The sequence below is a fragment of the Lactuca sativa genome, chromosome 5 (assembly GCF_002870075.4).
Source record: "Lactuca sativa cultivar Salinas chromosome 5, Lsat_Salinas_v11, whole genome shotgun sequence".
In the NCBI taxonomy this organism is placed as follows: domain Eukaryota; kingdom Viridiplantae; phylum Streptophyta; class Magnoliopsida; order Asterales; family Asteraceae; genus Lactuca; species Lactuca sativa.
The window spans coordinates 265,412,850-265,431,701 of NC_056627.2; the positions used below are offsets into that span (position 1 = coordinate 265,412,850).

General features: G+C 33.1%; 3 protein-coding genes across 6 annotated transcripts; 1 reads left to right on the forward strand and 2 right to left on the reverse strand.

The window, feature by feature from the left end:
* Positions 1–6,661: 6,661 nt before the first annotated feature.
* LOC111878101 (uncharacterized) lies at positions 6,662–7,478 on the forward strand. The gene has a single exon (XM_023874619.3). It carries the CDS (start codon positions 6,705–6,707, stop codon positions 7,452–7,454), a length of 750 nt encoding a protein of 249 aa, XP_023730387.1. The 5' UTR covers positions 6,662–6,704; the 3' UTR covers positions 7,455–7,478.
* A 104-nt stretch (positions 7,479–7,582) lies between these two features.
* On the reverse strand, positions 7,583–9,252 carry LOC111878089 (plastid division protein PDV2). The gene is made up of 2 exons (XM_023874609.3): positions 8,622–9,252; positions 7,583–8,290 (listed from the first exon to the last, which is right to left on the reverse strand). Exons 1-2 carry the CDS (start codon positions 8,838–8,840, stop codon positions 7,667–7,669), a joined length of 843 nt encoding a protein of 280 aa, XP_023730377.1. The 5' UTR covers positions 8,841–9,252; the 3' UTR covers positions 7,583–7,666.
* Positions 9,253–14,337: 5,085 nt separating this feature from the next.
* On the reverse strand, positions 14,338–17,930 carry LOC111878109 (uncharacterized). Of its 4 annotated transcripts, none has more exons than XM_023874629.3 (11): positions 17,514–17,930; positions 17,215–17,275; positions 17,061–17,126; positions 16,878–16,994; positions 16,557–16,802; positions 15,984–16,333; positions 15,797–15,896; positions 15,655–15,714; positions 15,312–15,398; positions 15,102–15,230; positions 14,338–14,776 (listed from the first exon to the last, which is right to left on the reverse strand). In XM_023874629.3, exons 1-11 carry the CDS (start codon positions 17,549–17,551, stop codon positions 14,477–14,479), a joined length of 1,554 nt encoding a protein of 517 aa, XP_023730397.1. In that variant the 5' UTR covers positions 17,552–17,930; the 3' UTR covers positions 14,338–14,476. The 4 variants fall into 4 exon arrangements, with proteins under 4 accessions (XP_023730397.1, XP_023730393.1, XP_023730408.1 ...); XM_023874625.3 differs by having other exon boundaries at positions 17,061–17,138; positions 17,514–17,929; XM_023874640.3 differs by having other exon boundaries at positions 17,377–17,515.
* Between the last annotated feature and the right edge of the window lie 922 nt (positions 17,931–18,852).

Genomic DNA, 18,852 nt, shown 5'->3' on the forward strand with positions numbered 1-18,852 from the left:
GATAGTGGTTTGATGTGTGTGAGTTTGATCTACTTTTTGTATGAAATAGTTTTTTTTTTAGTTGTTTTTTTATTTTTTTTTTTAATTTTTAATTATAACTTGAAGCATGCATAAAAAATCTCAAATATAAATAGATACATATAACACAAAATCTAATGATTAACTAGAATGTAACTAAAATGAATTTAATTCTTAATACAATAAAATTAAAAGTTAAGAAAATTAACAATGTAGTAAACTGCGAATGTAAAAGACTCAGACGTTAAGAAGTTTATTACAATCCATTGTCATTATTGTTCGAGATGCTTGAATCTTAAGTATAGCCTCAATAAAAAAATGTTAAAAACTTGACATAATATGATCACGTAGAGTTTAAGCATTATTAGGGATGTCAAAAACCCACGTGGGACCCCGATATCGTATGAGACTAAATTTTTAAAAAATCCGGGAGCGGGAGTGGGGGCCGGGGCAGAATTAAACCCCGTTTATTTTCGGGACCGGGGTCGGAAGTTGGTATTTCCGTCTCGTACTCTTGCGGGGGCCCTGGTTGTACATTTATGTAAAAAAATATATATTTAATATAAAATACATATACACAATAGATTTTCTAATTTTAGGTTTAGGTTAGGTTTCATTTTTCCGTTTTCAATTAATGGTTATTGAAGATGTAGTGAATATACTTTTGGACATATAAGTATTTTATATTTGTAATGTTGGATTTGTCGTATTTTGTATTTGTAAGATTGTTGGAATTGTCGATTTGTAATGTTGGATTTTTAATTTTTTTAGTTTCTAAAACATTAGGTTTTAAGCTTTTAAAGTTATTAAAAATAGTCTTTTAGCCCAAAACAAAGCAGTTTTTTTAGCAAAAAAAATCGAATTTTAAGCCTATAAACTGGGGACTGGGGGCAATGGAGGTAACCGGGGGCTATGTAAACGGGAGATCCGGGGGCGAGGGAAACAACTTATTTCGGGGGCGGGGGCGGGGGCAACTATTTCCATTCCCGTTTGGTTCCGTTGACATCCCTAAGCATTATATGCCACCGGGTTGATACCGGGTCATAGACAGATTAGTTTTGGGTCGGATCGAGTAGAGACGACCTGCATGCCTTTCACAACTTCTCAGCTGCACTCCATGCAAAATCACCCTCTTGTCACTTCCAATCCCTTTCTCAATCCTCATCCTTAATTAACAACTTGTCCGATTCAGCCCCTATAGTTACCTACACTAAGCAAATCAAGTTAGAATTATAAAACAATTATTGTACCTTGGTTTAGTTTGTAGATAAATGAAATAATAGATATTTCAACATCCCCACCAACTAAACACAAAAACATTATTCCTTTTGAAATGGATCAATTAATCCTATTTTTTCACAAAGAAAATTATGTTAGCATTGAACCCAAAAATTGGTTTAAATATCAGCATCTCCTCTTCGGATTCAATCGTAATAATTTTTAATACCTCTATTGATACTTTTCTCTTATAAAATGTACATTCACCTTAAAATTTTTTTTTTTTTTTTTTTTTTTTTTTTTTTTTTAATGAAACACTTGTTCAGTGTGAACTTTATTGTAGATTCATCGTCACAAAAAACATTAACCAATGTTACTTTTACACCAAGATCAATTGTTTTTAGAACCAAGTAATTTCATGTGAAATAGATTCGATATCACCGTATTAAGATTCTATGGAAGAGCGAGAAACAATATATTGTTTCTTACTTTTCCATGAAATCAATGAACCTCCTAAATATTCATAAAAACCAACACTCTAGTTGTCAAACATTCAACCCATTTGCATAACATGTCCTGTTTAAAGCCTTAGAGTCCGTTTTAAGAATACTAATTCCTTTTACATGATACATTTCAAAAACCTTAATAACTACAATGCCATATTAGGATTTGAGTTACTTGTATCATGCATAAATTGACTTAAAACTTGTACAACATAAGAGATATCAAGTCTAGTAATTGTTAGATAAATTAATTTTCCAATCAGTTTCTGAAATTTGTTATGTTTTGTAACAAATCCTCTTTATTATCGATTCCTTCGTGTTTAGCAACAACATTAGAATCAAGTAGGGTTTTAACATGGTTACACTCGCATATTCCAAACTAATAGTACTTCCTTTGAGTTAGTCAAACCCTCCATAAACATCAATTACTTCAATTTTTAAGAGAAAACTTTAACTTGCTCATATTTTTAATGAAAAACTGATATTTTAAAAAATCTTTAACTCTTGCTATTCCATCAATACTATTACCACTAAGTATCATATCATCAATATAACCCAATAGCATAACAAGTGTAGAATATTTAGATCTCATAAATAAAAAAGTAATCATTCGTCATTTGCTCAAAACCAAAATCAAATATGGAGGATCACAACTTCTCATTCCATTTCCTTAGGGATTGTTTAAGGCCATACAAGCATTTTAACAGCGTCCATAACCTTGTATCACCCTTTGTATGATAACCTTGTGGTAAAAACATACACACACTTTCATCTAAGGTTCCATACAAAAAAACATTATTTATATCAAGTTGAAACAACACCCAATTATTAGTAATAACAAGAGCAATAATAGTCCTAACAGTAACCATTTTAGCAACAGATGAGCAAGTTTTCTCGTAATCTATTCCTCATGTAGATTATATCCCTTATCTACGGGTCTAAACTTACATCTTTCTACCTTCCCATTCGACTTATATTTTCTTTTGTATACCCAATGAAGACAACCAATTAGTTTTGACTGAGGGGTAAATCAGTAATTTCGAAGCTTTGATTTTTGAGAAGAGCTTATTAGGGTCTAATGAAGCCTTCCACAACTTCAACAACTAACTATCTTTTGATAAATTGATTTGACTTCCAAATACCCAAGGATGATCCTTACCTTATTCAAAGCTTGCCTTATCCCTATCAAGGACATCAAAACCATCCCCATCTCTTTCCAGAAGGCTTCTGGAATATTCTAATTAATCTCTAAGAATTAATTAATATTCTAGCATTTCAATTAATTAAAACGATTTAATTAATTCCAAAATAATTTCCAATTAATTTATTAATTACTTAATAAATTAACAACTTATTTTTCTCCATTTCCTTATTGCTAATTGTGTTATGAGGCCAACCCAAAATGACCTTGTTATTATTAGAAATATTACGAAACAGTTAATGACCTTAGACATATATTCCAACAAATTTGTCACTAACACTCAAGACAAAAATGTATTTATCCATTTGCATCTTTGTTGTTCAAATTGTCCCAAAATCCTCATGATTTCATTGTTTTGATCCATGACATGCCTTGAATCTACCATTTTGTAATTATTGAAATTACTTACAATGAACTTCTTACTAGAAGCATCCTCTGCCATGTATTTGGATTCAAGTGCATCCCAAAGATCTTTTGCAGATTCGTGATTTTGACAGAGATCAAAGAGAGAGTCAAGCATACCATTCAAGATGTGTACAAGAAAGATGTAATCATCATTGTCCCACTTGAATTGTCTTCTGGTATGTTCTATTGTTTCATCTTCCATCGGTTTTGGTGCAGAAGTGCTAAGAACATGAACAACTTTCAAAGTAGTGAGAAGGAAATGCAAATTCTTTTACCAACAACGAAAATAATTACCCTCAAACTTATCCGGTTTCTCGAATTTGGAACTCATGTCCCTGACAGATTCTGCCATTGATATTCTTCACAAATAACAAATTTTAAATGTTAGATTTTAGTTCTAAGAATATTAATATAAACTTGGATAATTCTAGAATCGTGATTGCAGTCATGTTCCAAAATCTATGATTTCGACCCTATTGCTTAGGGTATCATGAAGATACTTCAAGATTGACAATTTAGAAGTTAGGCCACTTCTAAATTTGAAACACATAAAATTACCTTGTTGTTTTGCGTTTTGAGAGACTGATAGATTCACATAATCAATTTCGGGTATCAAAAGTGTTAACCATTTTCATGGAACATCCATCTTTCTTTTATAGAATGAAGATGGTAGTTGGAAGTTGGTTACTTCCTTCTTGGCGCCAAAAATTCAGTTAAGAAGGTAATTATACATAAAATAACATCAAAATGGGTGGTTACAATGGTGGTTATAATACATAACCAACTATTACATCATCATGATTATATAGCCTATTTTGACCAGTCAGCGGAACCACCGCCTGGGGTTCTATCCCTTAGATCCCTCCAAGGGAGCTGCCCCTTGGAACACAGTACCGAGGTGCGCTGCCCTCGGATCCCCATATTCTTGAATTCACATTTATCACTCTTAGTGTGCACCACGCACCTCCAATCTAAAATAGTAAACCGAACTCATCATGTCTAGATAGTAATTATAATTGCACTAACATATGTTGATAACACTAATATGGTGTTTGTTTTTTGTCTGCATATTTTCTTGGCCTTTTTTGTTTGCGCCGTGCAGACTACGCACAAACATTAGTCTTGACAAATTATTTGTTTTTTAGAAGACAACAAACATAAAAATGTATGTGCGTCCTCTTCTTGGCCTAGATGTGGACTAGAGTCTTCTAACATGTTCATACATTATCTAGCCTAAAAACAATTTTTTTTCTTCTTCAAATGTTTTTTTTGTAACTTCTTCAAACATTACTATTTTTTGTTTGAATGTCTTTTTTTGTAATATTTTCTCATTTTAATTACAACGAAATACAATAGATATCAAACATATCCGTCATATCATACCATTTTACTTTATTTTTTTATATTACAACATATTATTTAAAAAATGACATAATTATCCTATTGTCATTAAAATATAAAATAATTTAGACAGATATATTAATCATAATGTCATATAAAAGAAATACAATAAAAAATTGGTTATGAAAAAGGAAAGTGTTATACAATAATACATAAAATTTGATCTAGAATTATTTATAAAAAGTCATAAAAGTGCTAAGTTCAAAAGATAATTTTTTTATAGAAAATTTTGAATAACCACAAAATGTCCGTATGATTCCTATTGAATCTCTTATATGAATTGAAATTGAAAAAAATTTGAATTTGATGGAACCTTTCAGTCTTATAAAACTTGAACTATTTAAATTTTAATATTGAAAAACTCTTTTAAATTTAATTAATCAGTTTATTTAAATTTTATTATTTTAGGAACTTGCAGACGTTAGAAAACAAACAATTTTCTTCTTGTACACTAGAGACGTTTGACCCACCTCTTCTACTGCAAATGTATGTAGATGTGTTCCGTAGATTGTAGACATTTTACTTCTGAAAAAACAAACACCTAAATCACCAACATTATTGACCCAAAATCTGAAATTTCTAATTTCAAATGGTGTTGAACCCGTCTCAAATTGGAGTCGATCCAAAATCAAATCCTATTTGTTTCAACATTAAAAGGTACTTTTTTTTATAAGAATTAAAAAAAAAGTAATTCTAAAAAACAAACGAAGATTTTTCCCATGAATTTTGAGCATTCGCATTTTCAATCATTCTCACTTGTTCCCATTGCATAGTAATCCATCATAGTGTAGGACGATAAGACACCAAATGTCTTTTAAGTATTTACAAATTACAATAAATAGTATGTACCAACCATCAACAAATGCTCACCATCTAAATCATTTAATAGCATTTTAATTTGTCTCAATTTTCATTTTTATTTTGTGGACCGGAATATTTGTTATATTACATTTTTTATGTCTAATATTTATTTAAAAAAAATATTGAATATAATTATTTGAAATACTGTAGCTTTAAGTTGTATGTAAATTTCATATTAAATTACAAAACAGTAACGAACAAAACCAAATGAGTTGGCTTCATTTGCATAATATTAGACATAAAAATGCCTAACATAAACAATAAATATTTGGATCCTCCAATATTTAAAGCACCTAAAATACCCTTTTAACGTTAACAATTAACAAACAAATGAAAATCAATATCATCCACACTAACTTATTTTATTTAGTTTAAATAAGTTGCAACATGTTATTTCTAGTTCGAGTTTCCTAAAAACCCATTTAAAGGACAAGTGCAAAAATCTCCACACATGATCAATCTATAAGTAAAAATCTAAACGCCATATAACTATGTCACATGTTTAAAACTAATTCTCAAGCTTTTAGGGTTGTGGAATATGAAGTTATAGTCTTCTAGATGAAGCCATGAGATGTCATGTCCCATCCCATGCATGCTTTTCCAAACTTAATTCTACAAATCTCCAAGTTAAAGAAAATTAAAGTAATATTTGGCTTCACACTTTGCCAACCCCAATTACAATACAAGCTAACCGGCTTTTTCTTTTTCTTTTTTATTTAATGGATTAAACATTACATTTTGTTTTGTTTTGACTTGATTTAGAAAGAATGACCTAATGGGTTAAGCCAAAAATCTAACTTAATGAATATTGTATATATATATATATTTTTTTTAAACTTAAGGTAAAATAATCATTTATTCATATTCACGATTTATTTGTACACAATATTTTATCCAAACAATCGTTAACCATTCAGTCATTTTACCATTTTACCCATCATTTCTCATCAAAAAGTTATTCTTACTTGATCTTCTTTAACAATCAAGATTACTAGTTGTTAAGCCTTTAAAGGAACACATATACAAATCCAAGATTTCACATCTATAAAGAAATCATCCAACATTCTAAATCTGTATTTTCTTTCCACCCATCCACCATGAAATACAATCAAATTTTCATTTCCAATTTCAACCACCATGAACATGAACATGAACATGAACATAACCTCAACCACAACTACACCCAAATCCCCTTCAAATGCAATGGTTGCAAAGAAGCTGGAATAGGATCCAACTATACATGCACCACATGTAACCACAACTTACACATCCATTGTGCTCCCCCTTCCCCTTCAATCTCCCACCCTTTTTACACCAAATGCACATTCCAATTCCTCCCCACCCCACCAGGCTCACTACCCCGCTACTGCAACGCCTGTGAAAAAGACATCTTAGGGTTTGTCTACCACTGCCACGCGTGCGGATTTGACCTACATCCATGTTGTGCAAAGCTTCCAACAATCTTGGATGATGGTGAGGTTAAGCTCTACTTGTGCCGGAAAGTGAGGTCATCCTGCCACCGGTGTGGCGGCAGAGGGCGGAGCTGGAGCTATAGGTCGGTATGCAAGAAGTATAATTTGCATGTGTCGTGTGCAAAGGAGATGTTGGTGGAAAGTTGGCATGACATATGTTATGGTGGTGGCATGTATGGGCAAAACTGGAATGTGGAGATAAAAATTCCTAGTTTGAAGGGGACACTTATGAAGAATTATCATAAAAAAACTAAAGGGAGAATGAAGAAATGTTGTAAGATAGCTGGTTTAGCTTTGCAATTTGTGATATCAGCTGTTCTTGGTGATCCGACTACTTTAATTGTAGGAGTTGTTGGTGCTTTAATGTCAGAATAGTGTATAAACTAGTTTATGTTTTTAAGGTTTTTAGTTAAGAACTAAATATGTGACATAAAATTGTACAAAAGGGTATGATATATGTATGTATAAAGAAGATTATCTTGGGAAGAGAAGAACTCAGCATATTCTTGATCCTAAAAGCAGATTTACTAACATGGTTTCCATAAGAAACTGGATATACAAACAATGGAATGAAAAAAGAATATCACTTAACCACACCCGTAATTTACATCAGGTAATGTGACAACAGATTTGAAAGGAATTTCCACTCTTTCTTTCACAAGGCATCGACTTTCACCATTTTCAACAACCAAAACCTTCCCAGGTGGACATTCAACCGTCATTTCTCCTTTTTCTTGATTCCTTTGTTCTTGAGACATGCCCAAAACCTTGGGTAGACTCCCTCTTCTACCGAATTCAAAACCAGACAAATGCAGAGCAGCTATAAAACCAACAATTGGAAGTACCCTTTTTGCAGCTGCAACAATAATTTGTCTCAGCCCCTGTAACGAGGTTTTGGGTTCTGAATGATGGAAACTTCCCTTTGGTTGACCGTTTGGAGGACCATTTGTGAGCGTTTTGGGTGTTAAAGAGAAATGTGATAGGTAACCTGTGTCAGGATCAAGGGAGGGAGAAGGGCGAGTTGGGTATGGAGGAAGAAGAAGATCGTTGTTTTCTTTCTCTACTGTTGAGCTAGCAAAAGCAGTGGCTTCACGTATGACATCTAAGTCCTCTCCTTTGTATGCTTTTAGCTTCTGTAGCAGCTTTTTGCGACTGTAATCGATCTCAGTGAGAGATGTTTCCTTTTCATACCATTGCTGCTGTTGTAATGACTGAAATTAGAGGAAAGTGAGAACATTTGGTAAGAAACATGGAGTCTGTTTGGAACAACTCTGATATATCTACAGAATTACTACGTTTATTGATTTGATGTACGAAAAAACAAAACAGGGTCTTTTGGAATTCATTGGCGATATCTGCATTAACTTCATGAGTCATGACAAGAACTACCAATAGAATTGAATCAAACCCTAAATTTGTAACGAAACCCATACTAATTACAAGGTTTCAAGTCACAAATCAAAACAAAGCTCGTGGAGGAGTCCAGAATTAGGGTTTCTATAAATCCCCATAAAAATTCAATCGAAAAGAGCACAAACACACCTGCAAAGAAGAAAGTTGAGCCTCAAGGACCTCGAGGGAATCTCGGATGTTCAAAAGGCTTTCGGCTTCTTCTTCTTCATCATCTGCTTCTTCTTTATACTCTGTTCCTCCCTCTAGTGTTGTGGCATCAATAGATGATGCATTGTGAATGCAGTTGGTGATCTTGGACCGCAGCTCCGAAGCTCGAGCAAGTACCATACCTATACCGTCTTCTTCCATCTTGATTTACTTCTCGACTATGGTTGATAGGGTTTTGAAGCGCCAAAATTAGGGTTTACACGGATACAAGTGATTCTGCTGATTTCCCAACAGATAGACAAACGACTTTCCTCCTATCAAGCAGATAACATTTATTTTTCAGAAAAAATAAAAATAAAAAGAAAAATAATTTCGGAATCCCGGAGTCCCGGACCACGGATAGCATGCTTGACGTAATGACGCGTAGCCATGTTTAGCGCTTGGCCAAAATTTGGTTTATACTTGTGAAACAAGAGTATATATATACACTATAAAGTTCAAAATAGATATATCGACTATAATAATTATTTTTAAAAACTTCTTACAATCATATAGCTATAAAAATAAAAAATGATCTAAATAGCCATAATTTTTCACAAATGATCATCTTTAAAAAAAAAAAAAAAAAAAAAAGATCATCCAAATTATTATTATTTTGGCCAAAACGATCGTTTTAAACATGTTGACTGCGGAAAACTATGGTCGGTTGCAAAAATCTATGGGTCAAGACCTCATCCAGTGGAAGAGTATAAAAACCAATAAAAAAATCATTTTTCTCATTTTTACACTGTTTTTTTTCACAAAATACCATAAAATTCTCTCTAAAAAAATTATTATAAATAACAAGGATCTTTCCCAACGGTTTTTTTTTTTTTTTATCTCTACCTATGTTTTTTATTATTTTTAGCATGAAAATTAGAAACTATAGTATTTTGTAGGATATTTTAGCATGCGACTATACATTTTAGCAAATGTTTCGTATGTGAAAATCTATGTTTTCAATATTTTATAAAGTTACATGCAAAAAATTCAATATTTTTTTTAAAAACGTTATAGTTAAATTACCTTAGAAATATTCAATATTTTGATTTGGTTGCTCGTATGTAACAATTATCTGCTAATGTAGCATGTGTCGTAGTCATATCACGTGTCAATGAATACTAAGACCAATGTCGATAAGGTAAAAGTTATCATGGTCCGTTTAACCGATTTCTGCATCACATCGTTCGGACAGTGGGTATGCGTACCTCCTATCAAGGGGGACTCATTGTTTCTTCTATAAAGTTCCAAATTTCAAATCAAAATTTTATTTTTAAAACATAAGTAAAGCATCCATTTTCCATAAACATAGAAATACCAAGTTTTTTTTAAACCACAAAACCAATACATAGAATCCAATGTATCAGAATCATCGAAAACGGTGGAAGTCTAAAGTATAAAATAGTAATGATGCATACGTCGTACAGTCAAATTGGGTCGTTTCCAAGATCAACAGAACTACCTGGAAAATATTTAATCGAGAACTACTATAAAGCTTAGTGAGTTCCCAAAAGTACCATATATCACATTACATAAATAATGCTTACAAACAAAGCTCATAGTCAACACTTCAGTGGGTTTATAAGCACAAAGCAATTATCCCAAAGACATGTTGAACTTCCAATCGTTCTCCTTGTGGGTCTTGAAGGCTTACATTTATCTTCCCTTAGGTACCAACATTTTCCTAGTGGGCTTGAAGGCTTACAACCAACTTCCCCTAGGTTCCAACACATACCAAACATGTAGATTAACCAGCCTAAACACACAAACATACCCTAACAGTACCCATCCAACCTACCACATTATACATACAATGTCAAACACGATATAATGAGAAAACTGATAAAAAAGCTAAGATACACACATGTGAATGCTCAAGTATCAGTTATCTGAATTACCTAAACATATCAAAGGTCTAACCTTAGTCTACAGCTCAAATCCTTCCAAGTTTGACCAAAAGTCAAATTGATCAAAAATTCAATGGTCGACGGCAGGCGTGTTCTAACCTTGACTGGAACTCTACACCCCAAAAAACGATAAACTAGTCTGGATTCTTACAGGAGCGCGTCGCGGCCTCTAAAAGTGTGTTGTGTTTTATGGCTTAACAAACTCTTTTTTATTAAGTCCTTAATCCTTCAAGCCAAAGGCTAAATCCTTCAAATCTGAAACTCCAAAGGATCTTAATGGATAAAGTTTCCAACTTTATCCAGATCTATGGTCCAAACTTCTCAAATCTCAAACCCTAACTCATAATGGAACCTTAAAGACAAAAATCCCATGCATGGTTTAATGGAAATGCATGAACTTCCATTTTTCCACCTTCTAAAAGTCTAGAGAGCAATCCAAAATGTTCATATGGTTATGGAGTTTTTCAAACTCCAAGAACATTATGAAATGGAACAAAAAGGGATCAAAACACCAACTAAACAATAAATCTAAAGAAGTAGAGATCAAGATTGGAACTTTATACTTATAATGGTCCAGAAATATGGTGAACTTGTTGGATCTAGTCCGGAATCAACCCTCCTTCCACCAAAGAGAACTTCCTTAACCTTCAAGTTTCATAAAAAGGATGAAATCAACTCAAGAACACAAAAGGAGGCTAGGGTTTGCAAAGGGGGATCTTTATGAGAAAATCTCTAGGGTTTAGTGCCTTAACTTGCCAGCTAAGGCAGGTCATGCCCTAAATGAAGTGTGTCATGCTTTTCCACATGGCAGGCATACCGCTATCCAGTCCCAAATCAAGTCTCATTTGTATAAAATCAAAGACTTAATCAAAATGCGTATTGGGAATCGGGTGTCACATCTTCATTGGTTGATGTTGAATGAGGTTAGTCGGATGATTGACTACTATCCGAGGAGCGGTTACAGTTTTTGATCGGCGCTTCAAAACTCAAACTATAATGATACATTATTAAAAGTATGAAAAATCATATATCTCATTTCCATTACCAAAAGTTATGTCCATAGCTCTCATCCGACAATTGTTTCATTTCTCTTTTTGTCTATCATTCTTACTCTAGTATTTACCAGTGTTATAAAAAATCTTGACTGAGTTCCGATTAATCTCTTATTAATCCTTAGACGCTACCTAACCGACTAGAGGCGTCTGGCGATTAATCCATGTCTACAAAATGAGCAAAACAACACCAAACGATAAAATTCTAACACTTTGAAAAAAATATATATATCGCAAAAGAAACTATTTGAGGAATAATTAGGGTTGCAATAATCATATTAACATATTTTTTACGATATTAGTGGTATTCACGAACTTTGTTATGATATTAGTCATATTTAAATTTTTAAAATTCAACGAAATATCAATTTAAGGTCCTCACTTAATCCCCTGATTAATCCTCGCCTAACAGATTAATCTTTTAACCTTAGTCCACCGACAAACTAACATCGAACGTTTTTTACAACCTTAGTAATTACCTTTGTCTATCATTCTTACTTTGGCATTTAAACATTTGGCTTTCACAACACTTGAACCACCATCTATAATATGTTTCATTTCTCTTTTTGAATCAAAAAGTTGTCAAAACATCATCTAAAACTAGACTGTCACGACTATAATTTATAGTATCATAAAAATGACTATATGATTCGTGAAATAATGACGATAAGAACATGCCAAGCCTTCATCTCCATATCCAACGTCCATATTCTTCAAGTAATCGACTAACTCTTTGAATGTGGATATGTGTTCAGCTAAAGAGCTCATTTCACTCATTTTGAGATTTAAATCATTGCTTCAAATGGAAGTTGTTTGGTAAGTTCTTAATCATCAATACTTACTCAAACTTTAGCTACGAGGAAGTCACTGAAGTTCGACAAGTGAAAACTTGTCAAACTTATCAGAACCAACTACTTTAGCCATAAAGAGCCACAAGTTTGAATACATCTTGTAAGACATCATTTGACAAGTGCAAACGAATTTGGCATAAAGCCTTAAAAATTTTCATCTTCTTTTCCTCTTAAGACCATTTAGCGGTCATTTTCTCAAAACCCAAAAATGAATTGTGTAAATCCATTTTATCGGTACATCTATCATCTTTACTTTCCACAAAGGACACCTAATGTGTCGATCAAATTGGGGAATATCATGCTTCATCGTAGACATGATGAATCACTTGATAAAACAATCTCAATAAACTAATACTAAAATTTAGAAGTTCTGATACCAATTGTTGTAAACGTGGGTGAAATATACCCAATGGATCCAAACATTTTATAATATTTTTCAAAATCAGAAATATCATGTGAGGGAAGGGTTAGAATTTTGGAAAATATCTTCCAAAACCAGAAGAAGTTTTTTTTTTTTTTTTTTTTGAAAAAAGATATTTTAAGTCTTTTGTCTTATGAAAAACAATAAGTCTCTTCAAATGTATTTCCTACCGTAAAGATAAGAGTGTCAAAAAGAGCTTTTGTCAAAGACACCACCAAAGATTTACATGCAAAGCTACGAACACTGGAAGCTTCCAGGAGTCAATCTACTATAAACTTACAGAGTTTACGCAGCTTAAACAAAAAGATTATAGTAAGCTCTTAGGGTGGAGGGAGTCGTTCCCTCTCAACCCACCGAACCCACTGCCACATCAATTTTTGTCTCTAATTTTTCTTCATTTTTTCCAACACACAACACACAAAAATCCTATCTTTTTTGAACCCACTCAATTAAAAAAAATACAAATCAACTAAGGTATAAGTTTTAAAACACATGGTACAAGAGAAACTAAGAAAGAAAAAGTAGAGAAATGTGATGAAGTGGGTTAGTGAAACCAATCAATCCACTCATTGAAACGGGAGTGGTACCGCCGATAACTCTATTGCTAATTAAGATTTTACATTTGATTGTTTTGTATTTTTTTTTAATTGAATGTGTTGAGTGGGTTCAAAAAGATAGGTTTCCGTGTGTTGTAGGTTCGAAAAGATGAAGAAAAATAAAAAAGAAAAAATGATGTGGCAGTGGGTTCAGTGGAAATGACTCCTTCTTCCCTTAACGATGATTGGATTATTAGGGTTAGAAAAAAAAAAAAAAAGCCATATTTGCGTGGCCTTGCTTAATGCCAAAGAAAAGAAAGCAACTCTCAATATAAATGTGATCCCCACGTGGAACATTTAGTAAAGTTTTTGCCGACTGATGACTTTAGCCCTTCAACAATAAAGTACTATCATTTTTGAAGATATAATTAATAATTCCACACATAGATTAGTAACCACAATCAAGATCAACCAACATACAAAATAATCTGAACACTTGGTAATGATACCATCAAACTTTTGTGATTCTATGGAAACCTTACAACATGAACAACATATAATCATACATTCTATTTCTCATAGAATGAGATTCTAGAACAAAAGCTCAACACATAACAAACGTCACCACCAACTAATCCATCTAGATTAGAAAAATATGAGAAAATTTTATTATCAAAGATTAGAAACACTTGGGTTCTAAGATGAAACAACAGCATTGGCAAGGCTTCTAATAAACGGTGAATATTTTTGAAATTGTTATTCAAGGGACAATAAAAAAACGTTGAACTAAGATCAAACACAAATACCATTTGCACCCCTTTGAGGAAAAACAAATCTCTGCAACTAAAAGTCTATAACCATTCAATAAATTTAAGGAGAAAGACAACTCACCTTTCACCATACCAAAATATTTAATATAGAAATTAATTATGCAATTTCATGTTTTGATCTCTTGCTATAAAAATTTACATATGCAAGAGAAACATAAACAACTCCAGATCATATAAGCTAAAGAAGCATAGTAATCTCGCTTATACAGTTTGTGAGAAAATTAAATAACGAAAACTGAAGTTATGCGGGACCCACTCGATCTTCTTTGAAGATTTACCCGTTCGAATCAACTTGAAGCTCCTCAAGTAAAACTCGGGGACATAGTGTTCAATCATGTCCATCAACCCGTTCATGCACAAACTTGATTCTTTCGCGTACATTTCCACAAGCTTTGGGAGAAACAACTTTTGCCCTTTTTTTATTCTAATGTTTGTATAAATGTACTCTTCTTTTGCCACTTCAAGTTCCTGGAAAACGCTCTTTGGTGTGTAGATTCGCACCTGAAAATAACGTAAAAAATAAATAAATAAATAATGCCCATGATTACCAAGTACAAGACATGACAATACAAGAAGAAAATGTTGCATTGTGTTTGACATGCATTGAACTGAAAATATTGAGACTATACATGTAAATAGGACAAAAGTTACAATTTTTTGTCTCGTCCAAAAACATAGGACGACAAGGTCTGGATTGCAATCTCTTGTATGTGAAAAGGACATAAATGTCCTCATTCTCCTTTTCATCGTCATCAAATTTAGCCTTAGAAAGCTTGTCCAGTCTCATCCAGTCCAGTCTAGGAATTCAAGATCGAAAATTGCATACCATGGGATCAGAATGGCTTCCAGAACAAAGTGCAAAATATAAGAGAGGTTGTGAGTGATCTATCGCATAGTCTTTTTGTGCACCATTGGATTTGCACTTAGGCTTTGAGAATAGTAGAGATTGAAGCCACTACAAGCAAGAAAAATGCCATTAGTTTCATTGGGAACCATAAGATTAACACTTCAATTTTTAATGATTGGTGAAGCTTACTTGTCCTGGATGAGGTAACCTGCATCCTAGTATCATTCTTTGGATATCACCAACACTTATGACATGACCACCCACATTATATGCAGCCTGAAACACGTATAAAGACATGGACTTAATGAGGTCGGACTTAATCTCATAAACAATATACTATAAGTTTTTATTTTTGACTTAATGTACAAAGAGCAAGAAATTTGGGAAATAAGGTTTTCCCATTAAGTCTAAAACTTCTACAAATTTATCATCATTAAACTTTTCCTTCAAGCGTGTCGTTATTTTCCTAAATATTTTTTGAACATCATTTAATTTTTTTATGCGAAAAGACAAACAAGACTTATAGGTTTACCTTCAAGACCAAAGAGATCCTCTTCAAAGCACCACGTGGAGTTCCATAAATCAAGAATGCCTGTAATGTAACATGAGCATTGTCATGGATCAAGTTCCCTAGAATCACATAAATGCTTGAAACAAAAATTTGTGATTTTTACATGCATCACTAGCGCGTTATGAACATTGATCCAGAAAGCTAGCTTTTCTTCAGGCTTCAACTTTCTAGGATCAACTTGTTCCAATTGCGAAACTAGAGACCTGCAAAAAGATCTCACTTTTCAGATCATTAGGCATGAAAGAAACATGGGTTCGGATAAAAAAACCTAAAGGGTGTCTGAAACTCGCCTAAAGATTCGTTCTTGATGTTCAACATTACTCGATCTTTGATCATTTCTGCAAATACCTTGCACCTCAACCACACTTGACCAAGATTCACTGAACTCTATTGATGCTTCAAAATCCTTATGTACCCATGTTGTTTCACCTTCGCATTGTGGACTCCATAAAACAAACTGGTCTTGTGGTGAAGAACCAGTAGGCGACGAAAGGAACCCATGACTCAACAATGGTGGATCAGCAATTTGACAGTATATGGTGGAGATGCATTTCACCATCTCCTCAGAAAGCCGATTTGCAGACATACAAATATCACGATTCTCTGCCAGACTAACACTTGAAAGATCATCCGTAGAACGCTGGTAAATCAATATTATGATATATATAAGAATTCAAATTGTAATGCTTGACTCAAGATTCCAAGATAAAAAAAAAAAAATTGCAATTTTTGAGTAGCGTGTAGACTCTAGAGTTAGTTCATCTGCTCATGTCCTATATTGTTCACCTTTTTGGGGAGGATACAAAAGCTGCAACTTTTGTCCTTCTGACTAGTCCTTAAAGATTGATTGCTTGTTAAGTTACCTCTAGCATTGCTAATGGCAATGAATGGTACGACTCTAGAGCTTCATGAACAGTTTTTTCAAGAGCTTTGGCTCTTAAGGAAAGTGAAGAGTGGCTTCGAAGAACATGAGAATCCTCAATTGATTTCTTTGGTGATGGATTTATGTATTCTTGGAAAGCTTTTCTGTACATTGAGAGGAGATGCTCTTCCAAATGCTTAACTTCGAATTCCAGTATAGATATCTCCTTGATCAGATCTTTAACGGGCTGATTAGCAGGGGAACCGATCTTAAAAGAATGAATTTTTGATAAATATATGCGCAAAATGAGTTTTTTTTTTACCTTCGGAAGTAAATCTTGATTGATGGGATCATGTAAATGAGGTTGATTAACTGTTGCTTTCTCCAATTCTTTGCGTATTATGAACTGATCCTTGAGTTCCTTTTGAAGTTGTAAAATCTGATAAAAGATCCCAAATAGATGATTATTGAACGTAAGAGAATTAATGAAAGTTCGAATTTTTACCTCTTTGTTTAGCGAGTCTTTGGTGTTCTGGAATTGAATTTCTCCGTGTTCTTTGCGATGTTTTTCCTGTTTCATTGACTATCGAACGATTCAATACTAAAATCAAGACTTGTACTGATTGAAATACTAAAAAAAAAAAATCAATAAATCTCACCATTTTCATATGCCGAGGAGCTGTGAAATTTGTGTTCTTATGGTCATAGATTCTTCGCTCTCTATACATTTAAAGAAGAGAAATAGGTTCAATAGAAAAACTTGATTTTTCAAAATTTTCAAACAAATGAAATCTGGAATGTGAATTGTATTAAAAACATACAAAAGGTTTCAATCATAAACAGAAAAACGCAAGCTTTTTGATACGTAGATTGTCGCTAACAAAGCACATTTTAAAGAAAGTCGCAGAGGAAAATCATCGAACAGTAGGTGTGCACACGTGTGAAGATTGAAGAATACCTCTTACAGTACTCGTGCCTGTAAACAAATGATTCCATGTTTGCTTCAAACTTCAAAAAAGAAATAGGAGAATTGGAGATGGACCCACTTTAATGAATCATCATTAATTGCGATAAAGACCACATATTCTTAACATTACATCATCAACTACAACAAGAAGGACAACAAAATCAAGATCCCTCAAGACCAGAGGACGTGTTTTGAAACAGAGTAAGCCTAAAACCATTATTGATTCTCCAAAATTTTGACTTTTTAACTAATAATTCAAATGGGTTTTATCTAAAGTCACTAATAATTAAAACAATGAAGCTTCTGAATGACATGCCATCCTCCTCTGTAACAATGGCAGCTCATGTATGTCTTCTTGAACTATATCATCATTTTTACATTAATCAAATATATTTACAGTTACTTTGATTTACACGAATGTTAATGTGTTAAAGTTAAACTATAACAAATGTAAATATATTTGATCAGTCACTAGTCTTCGAAAGTGATGCTACCTTTGTGTATGCGCCTTTTGCAAAGTGTTGGCTTTTGTTTTGTTGCATCAAAAGGAGTAATCCAAGTCCAAAAAATCGACACATGATGGAAAATTCAATATTGTAGTGTTTGGTATTCAATGATTGAAAATATGCTTCTAACCTAAAACTAATTTTGCAATTTCTTTCTTTTTTCCCTCTATTTTCAAGAATGCAAACTTTGACCTCCCCACCTGTAAGAAAAAGGTCAAATGAAATTTTGAAACTGGTTGTATAAGTAATTTTTCCATTTTTAACTAACCAAACCACAGTAATTTGATGAGGGATGTTGATAAATACAAACACAAACATATTGTGAATCTAACCTCACAAAAATCGTTCTCAAAAGGGCACATAACAAGTTTGACTTCTGAGTGTCAAACTAAACAGAGTTTGAAATTGAAAAGAATTAATCTTTTTACGTAAACAGATCTTATAGGCTATAGCTATGTTAAAATATATAAAAGATACCAAGATATAAAGAAAATGGGAGACAAAAAGCTACGAGAATATATGCTAATTTAGAATCTTTAAAACCAACATGTATTGTTGACTTTATCTTTTGGTAAAACCAATCTTGATATTTGCTGAGATTTAGTATGGGGTTTCTGTAGCATTATGGTTTTAACTGTAGATTAATTGAACAAAAAAGGAGCCTAAAAAGGGGTGAAAGTCGAAGAGTCAAATGGAAAGCAAAAAAGAATTGGTTAAAAAGAAAAGAAGTTGACTGGTTAGTGTGGTGGTGTAGCCTTTTTTTGTCTAATTCCAAGTTAAAGGTCTCCAGACTCCACTAGGGTCTGGATGGGATAATGGTGCAC

Excerpts from the sequence above, each read along its gene's own strand:
- LOC111878101 (XM_023874619.3), top strand. The coding sequence starts at position 6,705 with ATGAAATACAATCAAATTTTCATTTCCAATTTCAACCACCATGAACAT.
- LOC111878089 (XM_023874609.3), bottom strand. The coding sequence starts at position 8,840 with ATGGAAGAAGACGGTATAGGTATGGTACTTGCTCGAGCTTCGGAGCTG. Across the intron at positions 8,291-8,621 it reads CTCAACTTTCTTCTTTGCAG|TCATTACAACAGCAGCAATG; the intron begins GTGTGTTTGTGC and ends CTCTAATTTCAG.
- LOC111878109 (XM_023874625.3), bottom strand. The coding sequence starts at position 17,551 with ATGGAATCATTTGTTTACAGGCACGAGTACTGTAAGAG. Across the intron at positions 16,995-17,060 it reads AAGACTCGCTAAACAAAGAG|ATTTTACAACTTCAAAAGGA; the intron begins GTAAAAATTCGA and ends ATCTTTTATCAG. Across the intron at positions 15,399-15,654 it reads GGATCTCTTTGGTCTTGAAG|GCTGCATATAATGTGGGTGG; the intron begins GTAAACCTATAA and ends TACGTGTTTCAG.